This window comes from Meles meles, chromosome 15 (genome assembly GCF_922984935.1).
Source record: "Meles meles chromosome 15, mMelMel3.1 paternal haplotype, whole genome shotgun sequence".
Lineage (NCBI taxonomy): Eukaryota > Metazoa > Chordata > Mammalia > Carnivora > Mustelidae > Meles > Meles meles.
This window is the reverse complement of record NC_060080.1, coordinates 15,636,919-15,646,932: the sequence shown is the minus strand read 5'-3', so window position 1 is coordinate 15,646,932 and position 10,014 is coordinate 15,636,919. Positions and strand designations below refer to the sequence as shown.

The following is a 10,014-nucleotide window of genomic DNA, read 5'->3' as shown; positions in this document are numbered from 1 at the left end:
CCACCTGCAGGGGAATCTGGTCCTGCTCTGTATCTGATGGAGTTCTCCATCTCCACCTTTGATGTCTAAGCCCTAGCCTGCCTTCAGCAAGAATCCTGCCAGGTTGGTTGAGCAAGAACTACCGCCCCTTGCTGTGTCCTCCAGACCCCTGGCCATCTATCACCACATGCCCTGGCTGGACCGAGCTGGGCCTGACCCCACTGCTGTGTTAGTCCAGAGCAGTGGTCTCCGGAAGTCTTCCGCAGGGCTTTAACAAGAGTCCCAACGATATACGGTATCACTTTAGCAGGGAAGAGGAAAGAAGCTTTGGGAAGCTTTTGTTGAGAAGGCGCTGCTGGCCTCTTTCAGGAGGGCCGCTGGGAGGCCTCTGCAGTCGGCAGCTGCTGCTGCTTCGGAGAGCGCCCCGCAAACTGGTCTAACTGATCTTAACCTCCTTCGACCCTCCTCTGAGCATCCCCAGGGCCATGACCACTGGCTGCCCTGTTTCCCAACACTCTCCCCAAGGCGGGGGAGCCAAGTAATTTGCCGTCTGACTCTGGGCACTCTCCTAGGAGCGAACCAGGTGCTGTCGCTGCCAGGACAACTGGCGCAGACCAGGCCTTGCGGTTCCCAACAAGCCTCCTCCGTTTATCATTCGGTGCCCCCTGGCCGCGGGGCTGGCTTAGGACCCGGGGGGGTGGGGGGGTGGGGGAAGGGCGTGGCCCAGCTGGACCTGGGCCTCCGACAGCGCCCACCCCGCGCAGGGCAGTCAGGGCACGCTCAGCGCCCCAAGCTCCAGGAGGGCCGCAAATTCACGCCGGCCGCTGGCCGAGCCGGTGGCCGCTGGCCGAGCCCGGTGGCCACCAGGGGGCGGGCGGGGGCCGGGGCCGGGGCGAGCCGAGCGCGCGGGGCGGGGACGCGGCGTCGCCGTTGCCCGCGGGTCCCGTGACCGTGCGCCCCGCCCGGAGCCGCCGCGGTCATGCAGTCCCCGGCGGTGCTCGTCACCTCCAGGTGAGCCAGACCCCCGGTGCCCGGCGCCGCGTCTTGGGCCGCGTCGACTCCGGGTGCGCGCGAACGAGCCGGATGCGCCCCAGTCCGCGGAGCAGGCGGAGGCGTTCCGCCCCGTGGGCCCGCGGCCTGGCCTCGCCGGCGCCCTGGCGGCTGGTCTGGAGTCGGGCCCCCAGCCGCCCGGCAGGAGAGGTGGACGCATTGAGTGCCCCGGTTGTACAGATGGGGAAAACTGAGGCCCTTAAGAGGGTAACGAACTCGCTCCGGACCCAGTGGAAGGCCGGGATTGGCTGGCCCCGTAGGACCTTTGCCGACCTGCGTTGGTCTCTTTTTAGCCCGAAAATACAGTTTATGCTTCCTGTCAGCGCTCACTGTGTGCCAGGCGCCGTGCACGGCACTGGGGATGGGGGTGAATCCGAAAAGGCCCGGCCACGCAGGGGACACGGAATGAACCCAGGCCTGCGGGGGCCAGAAGCTAAGGGGGAGGGGCAGTAGGTTCAGGTTGCCATGGGAGCGCAGTGCAAGGGCGGAACCCAGGCTTCTAGGAGGGAGCGAAGGAGGCCACGTCCCGAGGAAGAGTAGGAGTTAACCGGGTGAGGGGGAGAGAAGCGGCGGCAGCTGCTCCAGGAGGTAGCTCCGGAGAAAAGTGCAAGTTACAGCAGAGGCCTGGGAGGCAGAGGGTGCTGTGGGGGCCCAGCCGGACCAGACTTGGAGCACCTGTGCAAGGTGGATCCTGGGAAGGAGGCATGTGCTTTGACTGTTACAGAGTGACTCACTTAAGGTATTTCCGGAGATGCCACTCTCCTTCCCCCTACCCAGAATCTTGGTCTAAGATGCCAGTTTCTTGCAGAAATGGATGTATTTGTTTCCCAGCCCAACGGTTCTTTTTCTCGCTGTATTCTGAGCTCCCCTGTGACTTCAGGTCTAGAAAAATGTGATTCTGTAAGTGAACCCTGATGCCAGAACCTGTTTGGTGTCCCCTGCATGACCCAGTGAGGTCACAGGCTGTGTCTTCATTGGCACAAGTGTACCTGGGGTTCCCTAAGTCACCTCTCCCTGAGACTTTTTCATTCTCTGCAGAAAGGAGGTTTGAGATTGGCAGGTATGAATCATGCCGGTGCAGATACCCCTCTTAGCCCATACAGACGGGGTGTGACTTCGGCGCCCAGTGCTTGGGAAGGGGGTGGGTGGCTTCTCTCCCTGCACCAAGCTGGCAAGGCCTGCTCACAGTCACGGGTGTCCAGCAGGTGGTGCTCACTCCTTCCCGCTGGCAGGCATCTACAGACCCAAACCACTGCCTGCAGGGGGGTCCAAATGCTTGAGACCGACCACCAGGCAGGATCCTCCCAGTCGGACCCCAGTTCAGCTTTCCAGCGCAGCCCCCTACCGCTCATCGCCACTGGCATTCACACCTGCGTTCGTCCGGCAGCTGCTGGCCCACTGCCTGCTCTGTGCCAAGGACTAGTTCAGGTTCTAGGGTACAGCAGTGAACCAAATGAAGCCCGTCTTGTGGAGCTTTAGTGGGGACAGCTGGACAGTAGGTAAATAGATGATGTGTCAGGGACGATAAATGATATGAAGGAAAATTAAACAGGAGGGGAAAAGAGACAGGAGTGAGTGCTGTTTCGTCCAGGAGTGTCATTCTGGCAGAGTGGCAGTTGGGCAGATCCAGACAGGCTCCCTGCGGGAGGGAGCCATGAGGATATCTTGAACAAGACTGTACCGAGCAGAGAGGACAGCAGAGCCAATGTCCTGGGGCAGGGCACCAGCAAGGAGGCCAGCATGGCCGGAGTGGCATGGGCCTGGGGGAGTGTTGGGTGAGGCAGTGAAGAGCTGTGGGGTCGGGGGGCGCAGTGCAAGGGTGGAGGGAAAGAGAAGGGAGAGGGAAGACTTGCAGAAGTGTGCCTTGAGTAGGCGATGGCCTCAAGTAGGAGCCAATCAGTGTATCCCCAGGAGTGGGGGAGGCGGGTGCAGGCCCGTTGTGAGGCGGAAGCTCGGAGATCTCTCTGATTGCTGCCGTTCTCAATGAAATAAGAAGCAGGGCTGTCGGGGGAGAACAGCATCGGGGGGTCTACCGGGGGTTTGTGGAGCGACGTGGCTTAGACCCCACGTCTTGCTGCTCAGTGGATGGTCCCAGGGACAGCAGAGTGACGTCAGCATCACCGGGGAGCTGGCTGGAAAGCAGACTCTCAGGTCACATCCCCGAACTGCTGAGTCCAGACCTATGCATTGACAGCTTCCGCGGGTGCACCTGAAGCTTGGTCTAGGGCACAGCCGACTGAACTACACCCGTGAGGCAAATCACGCCCACCTCTTGCTTTTGTGCACCAAGTTGGTGTATCGTCCTGGCTGCTGTCATGCCACATGGCCGAGTTGAGTAGTTGTGACAGAGGTCATAGATCCCACAAAGCCTAAAATGTTTGTTGTCTGGCCTTTTATGGCAAAAGTTTGCCTGCGGTCCAGGGGCGTGGGAGAGTGAGTGAGCCAGGCTCAGGAGCATCGGTTACCTGGAGGAGTTGTCAGCATGAAGCTCGTGGGTCCCCTCCCCGGGGCTTCGGATGCAGTGGCCTGAACTTCCCAGGTGACACCAATGTGGCGGGGACCACGCTCGCAGAAGCCCAGTCTAGACCAAGGGAGGGGTGCCAGGCCCAGGCTGCGGCTTGTAGGTTGTGGCTGTGAGCTCCAGGTGGGACCAGGTGGCATGTCTGAGCATTTGTCCCCATCCCGGGCAGCTGCTGGGCACCGGTACAAAGGAGGCAGAGAACTGGAGAATTCGGGAGGAGGGGGGCGGGAGAGCTGGCGCCTGGAGCAGTGACTCCAGCCGTCCTGCCCCGGGGCCTCCCAGCGAAGGAGGCGTGACAGGAGCAGGAGGCACAGTGGGAACAGGGGGATCATGGGCTGAAGGTTCTGGTATGGTCCGATGCAGGGGTACCGAGAGGGAGAGCGTGAACCCGGTGTTAGGAGGTGCCTGCCGGTGGGAGGTCAGGGGCTCCTGCGCACCTGCTTTGAGGGCCCCCTCCTCTGCACTTCCGCCCACCTGTGCTTCGTTGCCTTAATGATCCTCATTCCTGCCTCCCTCCAGCCTGGAAGAGGCCGCTCATGGGGTCTGGGGCAGCAGCCTGGGTGTGAACGCTGGCTGTGGCTCTGACCAGCCGAGACCCAAGCAGGTGACTCCCTGTGCCTGTAAATGTGCCGTCCGGCTCTGTAAATGGGTCCCAGCAGCTGTGTCCCCTGTAAGGCTGCGAGAGCAGGAGTGACCTCGGTGAGGTCCTGAGAGCCCACAGCAGTACCGGCTGCTCCCGGGCTCACTTGTCATGGGCTCTGCGCTCCCGGGCTCGTCCCAGGAACACGCGTGCACACTGTGGGCTAAGCCAGGAGCAGCACCGGCTCGCTCCGCAGAAGGCAGAGAATGCTCATTCGGTCCCTGGCCCAAGGACAGGAGGGCTGGTGCGTGAGGTGTGTTTTTCCATCTCACGGAGGTACATTCGGTGTCTCCTGGGCTTCCCTCAGTCGTCGGTGCTTATGACAGCGAGCCCTGTGTCCCCTGAAAGCGCTCGTGTGTGTGCGGAGGTCTGCAGGCTCCGTGCGTGTGTGTGCGCTTCACACGCAGGCGGGTGGCACTTGTCCTCGGTGGGGGACAGATGGCGTCCCCGTGGTGACTGTGTCGCATGCCTGTGTAGAGGTGGGAGAAATCCACGCCGAAGGAGTCCTGGGGGACGGAGTGTCTTTGAAGTCCTGCTCAGCCCAGAGTAGGTCTGCACCTTGAGGATGAGGGGTCCTGTCCTGGGTGTGTGTGACGTGTGTTTGTACGCATGGGTCCGCATTACCCCCTTTCGGATGGTGAGCGTGCAGGGGCCAGAATGTCTCATGACTTGTTTCCCTCCGTGCACATCTGTGTGGCGGTGACCGGTTCTCCAGCAGCTGCGCTGTTGCCTGGGCACCCTCGCAAAGCCTCACGCCGCAGCCTCCTCAGGGCCTTGCGGGGCCCCATGGCTCCTGAGAACCCTGCACCCAGGGCCCTTTCCATCCTCTCCGCCCTGGGCAGATTTCTTTGTAGCCCTCCTGCCCTCGGGTTCGCTGAAGAAACAGGTCCCTGCCCTGGTTCCCGGCGGAGCGTCCGTCTTTCCCTGTGCGCCGAGAGCCCCCAGATGCCATCCCTCCAAATCCTGCAGGGGCCGGTGCCCTGAGTGTGCAGAGCTCACCTCCCCGCTGGTGATTTCCACTAGCCCTGTCTCTTCTGCTCCCACTTGCTTTCCTGCTGGGGATGGCCCTGGATCTGCACGCAGCCCGAAGGCAGCGCCCACACGTGGGGCTTGGGAAGCCAGGCCTTCTGAGGGGCCGGTGTGTGGCGGGGCGGGTGGCCCGAAGCAGCGACCATGGAGGGCAGCCTGCAGAGTGGCCTCCCACCCAGGCCTGCGGGAGCACCCTGAGGGCCCGTCTACGTGTCGCTCCAGAAGCCTGCCGACTTGAACCTGAGCTTCCTCCGCCTTCTCTCCCTCCCGCAGGCGAGTTCAGAATGTACACACAGGCCTCGACCTGACGGTGCCGCAGCACCAGGAGGTGCGGGGCAAAATGCTGTCCGGCCACGTGGAGTACCAGATCCTGGTGGTCACCCGGCTGGCCGCGTTCAAGTCGGCCAAGCACAGGCCCGAGGATGTCGTCCAGTTCTTGGTGAGTGGGGGGTTGGGGAGGGGGTTTCCAGGGGGGCCGGGGGCCAGGTGACACACTTGCCACCACCGCGTAAGCAGCAGCAGGGAGCGGGCGCATCTCTAGCCAGCACTTGCTTGGGCCCGGGAGTGCCAGAAGATGCCAGGCGGGGAGGGCGCGAGGGTCTCCCAGGCAGAGGGCCCAGCCTCAGCGGAGACTAGCCACAGGGCTGGGGAGGGGGCGGTTTGCGTGCAGTGGAGTATCAGCCTGTAGGATGCGGAGACAGCGGACAGGTCCCGGTCGCAGTCATGGGGCGTACGGGAAGCCCGGCTTGTCTTGCAGCCAGGTTGGAGTTGTAAGTAGGAGAGTGACTCACTGCCCCCTCCGGTGGGGAGTGCTGATGGATTGGGAGGAACCAGGCAGGGGCAGGGGGCCCAGTGATGAGGCCAGTGGTGCTCCAGGGGAGGGCTGGAGGCAGGCCAGCAGTGGCTGGTGAAGGGGAGGCAGAGAGTTGTGAAATATCTCCAAGGTAATGTGCATATTGTCTGCACCAGCAGAAGTAAGGAGCGGAGGGGCGCGTCTTGGGGGGGGTGTGGAGTGTCGGGTCCGTCAGAAGGACACAAGAGCACCAATCCATGGGCTGGAGCCAGGGACCGGTTAGGCCCAGGAGGCAGGTTTGGGAGGCGTCTGCTTAGAAGTGATATTCAAAGTCTGGGAGTGGACAAGGTTGCCCAGAGAATGGACGTGGAGGACAGAGGGAAGGGCTTAGGAGGGAACCCCAGAGACCCAGCAGCCCCGGGATGGTCACGGAGAGGGAGGAGGCGCTGGAGCCGAGGAAGAAGGGGGCATCCTCGAGTCACAGGAGCTAAGGGAAGAGAGAGCTTTGAAATAAAGGCAGAATGAATGAGAGCCCTGTGGTGTAGACAAGATCAGTAGCTACAGGTTTGCTCATGCTTCGTCCTGAATGTCCTGGCAGCCGAGACAGAAAGGGAAACAGTGAGTGACCCAGCTGTGGTGCCCTAGTAGCAGAGACGTCACCTTCTCAGAGATAAAAATGCATGGCCCAGGTCTGTCTTTGCGGGAGATGGAACACATGGAAGCATCTAGAGGACGGTATCGTTCATGTGCTGCTTGGACTTCTGGTGAGAGGCGAGGTCTAAGGTTAGGGGGTGGTTCTGGTTCTGCTTGGCTCTGAGTGGTAGGGGTTTGCGGCTCCTGATGTCTGGTCTGACCCCCGAGTGGAACTCAACACACACCCTCACGCCCTGCCCCCAGTCCCGTTTCCTGGGGTGGGAGCTGAAGAGCATATCCAAGGTCCCGTCTCTGGGCGTAACAGAGAGGCAGCGTTGGAGAGCGGGGAGCAGTGTCCACTGCTGTGCCGAGGGCCAGCCTCACGTGGGACGCTGTGCGCGAGGACAGCTTGACCCCTTCGTGCATCACACCAGCGCCGCTTTCCTCTGACCGGTAACGTCCACGCCCTGTGCAGGGGGCATGTGCAGGCCTGGGTGGTCATGCCGGCGGGCGCTTCTCAGGCAGTCTGAACCCCTGTGAGGGCAGAGGAGAGTGCTTTACCCCCCTCTGCCGCCATGAAATCTGGGGATGCAACCTAAAGCCTGAAAAGCTCTGAAGTTCCATGATTTAGCTGCAAAAAGAAAAAAAGCATTTTGCCTTCTATTCCTGAAAAGGATACCCATGCTTTAATGTAAAAATGAATTTAATTGCTAATCAGAAAGTGAAACCAGTCCCCAGAGAGGGGCACTGGGTATGCTTGCCGCTGAACGGATGCCCCGTGTGCTGGTGGCACAGGCCCACAGGCTTCCCTCCGAGACTCTGGGGAGCTGTGCTGTCTACCCTGCACGTGGGCGTACCAGGCAGAGAGGAGCTGCCATGCTCTGCACTCCCTGCCTCTCTCCAAGCCTCCTCATGCTGCTGTCCGGGTAGCTACTTGAAAAGCCCTGGCTTTGGAACACTGATGCGTGTGGGTCCTGGATGGGGTAACACCACTGACTTGGAACTCCCCCCCACCCCCCCAGCCCAGTGCTCTGGAGACTCGCAGCTTCCAGGACCAGGGTCCCGGTGAGTCCTTGGGCTCTGCCCGCATGGAGCTGTCCAGCCAGCAGAGGGCGCTCAACCCTTAGGGTCAGAGCTTCCTGCCCAGGGCTCAGTCCCTGCCGGCTGCAGTCGCCAGTTAGTTCTCAGGACCCTGGGGCCCGCTTGGAGCCTGCATCCCTTAGGGAAAAGGATCCTCTTACCTTTCCTTGTGGACTGTTCTCAGGGAAGCACCAGAGCCAGGCTCTTGTGTTGACAGCCGCAGGCTGCAGTCCCCTGTCCCACTCCCCAGTGTATGGGGGTTGGGGATGCTAGAGATCTAGATTCTGCCCCTGCCACCTGCCAGCATCTGAATCCCTCACAGGCTGGGGCTTCTGGGGAGAGTTCAAGGTGGCCAGGGCTGCGTGCTGTGACACTGCTGTGCCCCGGGGTTCCCAGGTCTTGTCCATCAGCCACACCAGCATTTTCAGCCTTGGCTTAGAAGGAGAAGTGGGACTGTCCTCGTTTGTACACTCCGTGCTCCCTCAGAGGAGCTGGGAGGACAGGTCTCGCATACAGGGAGAACACAGAGTCCAAGCCAAGCAAGGACACTGGGCGGTTGGTGGGGTGTGTGGCTGGGCGCAGGGGGCCGGGAGAGCCCATCTTGGATAACATGGTCTACAGCGATTCCCACCTCCCACCGTGCTTCAGCTGCTCACGCCACGAGAGGCCCGGGCCATGCGGGGTAGAGACCGTGCTGGGGTGGCCTCACAAGGAGCGAACTCAGCTGGGGACGGGGTGTTGTCTCAGGGTGACTCAGGGGGCCTGGGACCCCCTCCGGCCTGCTTCCCTGAGGTTCCAGGATGCGGGGGGCAGGGTGGGGGGAGTCCTAGCCGACAGCAGCGCCGAGAAACAGCCTTGCCGTATCTGGTTTTCCCCATGAGCACTGAGGACCATCCCCACTAGAAGGCTGCTGTTCCCGCGAGGGAGAATGACTGAGAGATGATGCTGAGAAGAGGCAGATCACGTTGTTGTAGGAAGACGACCTCACTGCCAGCCAGACCGTGAGGTCACCCCACTAACATGCTGCAGGCCCGGAATGGAGGCAGGCAGCCCCCGCGGTCACCTGTGGGCCAGGCCGGGGTCCCTGCATCATATGTTTCTACCTGGACCTGTGACAGCACGTGGAATCCCCCTTGACTGCATCTCCCCTTTGGCCACGAGGACTTTCATAATGTAGCCTAGCATGGATTAGGGGTGTTGGGAACGGAGCCTAAGGCAAGGGCATTGGGGGAGGGTCAGAGGGAGCGAGGCATGCCCCAGGCACCTTCCTGTCCTCTGGCAGCTGTCCTGGGGATGGTTTCTCCCAAAAGCCCCACCCCCGGGCTGTCTGAGTGGGGTTGGGGGGAGAATATTCAGGAAGCACATGGCTCCTCTCATTCCAGGTCTCCAAAAAGTATAGTGAGATCGAGGAGTTCTACCAGAAACTGAGCAGCCGTTATCCCACGGCCAGCCTTCCCCCGCTTCCCAGGAAGGTCCTATTCGTTGGGGAGTCCGACATCCGGGAAAGAAGAGCCGTGTTCAATGAGATTCTGCGCTGTGTCTCGAAGGACGCCGACTTGGCCGGAAGCCCAGAGCTGCTAGAATTCTTAGGTACCTGAGGCTCTGTCCCAAACGTCTGAGGTCTCCGTTGGCCCAGAACTAGGCCTCACTCCCCTGGCTAGGCCAGAGCAGGGCCGCCACTGCTGGCGGGAGGAGACGCCAGACGGGGCTCCCATGGGGCCTTCTGCATAGTCTGATCCCACCCGTGCCCGTCCTGGCCATCCCCAGAGCCCCCCCAGTCTGTACACACACATGCCCCACTTTGCCTCCTGCCAGCCAGGTCTGCACACCTGGCACCTGGGGACACCTCCCTGGGCTGGTGCCCGCCGGCGATCTTGCTGGGTATGGCAGCAGGCCAAGGCTCAGCCCGCATTGGTCCAGTACTGGGGACCTCAGATCCTCACAGGCTGTGTCCACAACCACCTCCACCCCCCTTGCAGTTTCCTTAGCTGTCACATAGGAGGGTGCCTGGCTGCCAGGTGACATGAGAATTCCACAAGCTCCCGCCTGGGAAGCGCATTCGACGGAGCTTGCTCTCTAGGACGGCTGACGTGTACCTCCCATCAGCACGCCCTCATATCCAGGCCTGCACAGAGGCCCCAAGGCAGAAATGAGCGCTTGTGTGCCTCTGGGCGGAGAGGGGTCCCCCTCCAGAGGTGCTGGCTCTCCCCCCCACCCCGACTTTCTCCCCTCTTTGGACCATTCTGTTTAACTTTTCTTCCCACTGACTGTGGTCTCCCAGCTTCACAA

General features: G+C 61.5%; 1 protein-coding gene across 2 annotated transcripts in view; it reads left to right on the top strand.

The window, feature by feature from the left end:
* The first annotated feature begins 899 nt into the window (after positions 1 to 899).
* HS1BP3 (HCLS1 binding protein 3) overlaps positions 900 to 10,014 on the top strand; it is a 29,688-nt gene continuing 20,573 nt past the window's right edge. Inside the window, exons 1-3 of one of the 2 annotated variants that reach the window (XM_045979312.1) lie at positions 900 to 990; positions 5,493 to 5,658; positions 9,108 to 9,315. In XM_045979312.1, the coding sequence (XP_045835268.1) occupies positions 959 to 990; positions 5,493 to 5,658; positions 9,108 to 9,315 (406 nt within the window). In that variant the 5' untranslated portion in view covers positions 900 to 958. Of the gene's footprint in view, positions 991 to 1,627; positions 1,769 to 5,492; positions 5,659 to 9,107; positions 9,316 to 10,014 lie in introns of those variants that run through there. The other variant, XM_045979311.1, reaches the window with a different exon arrangement.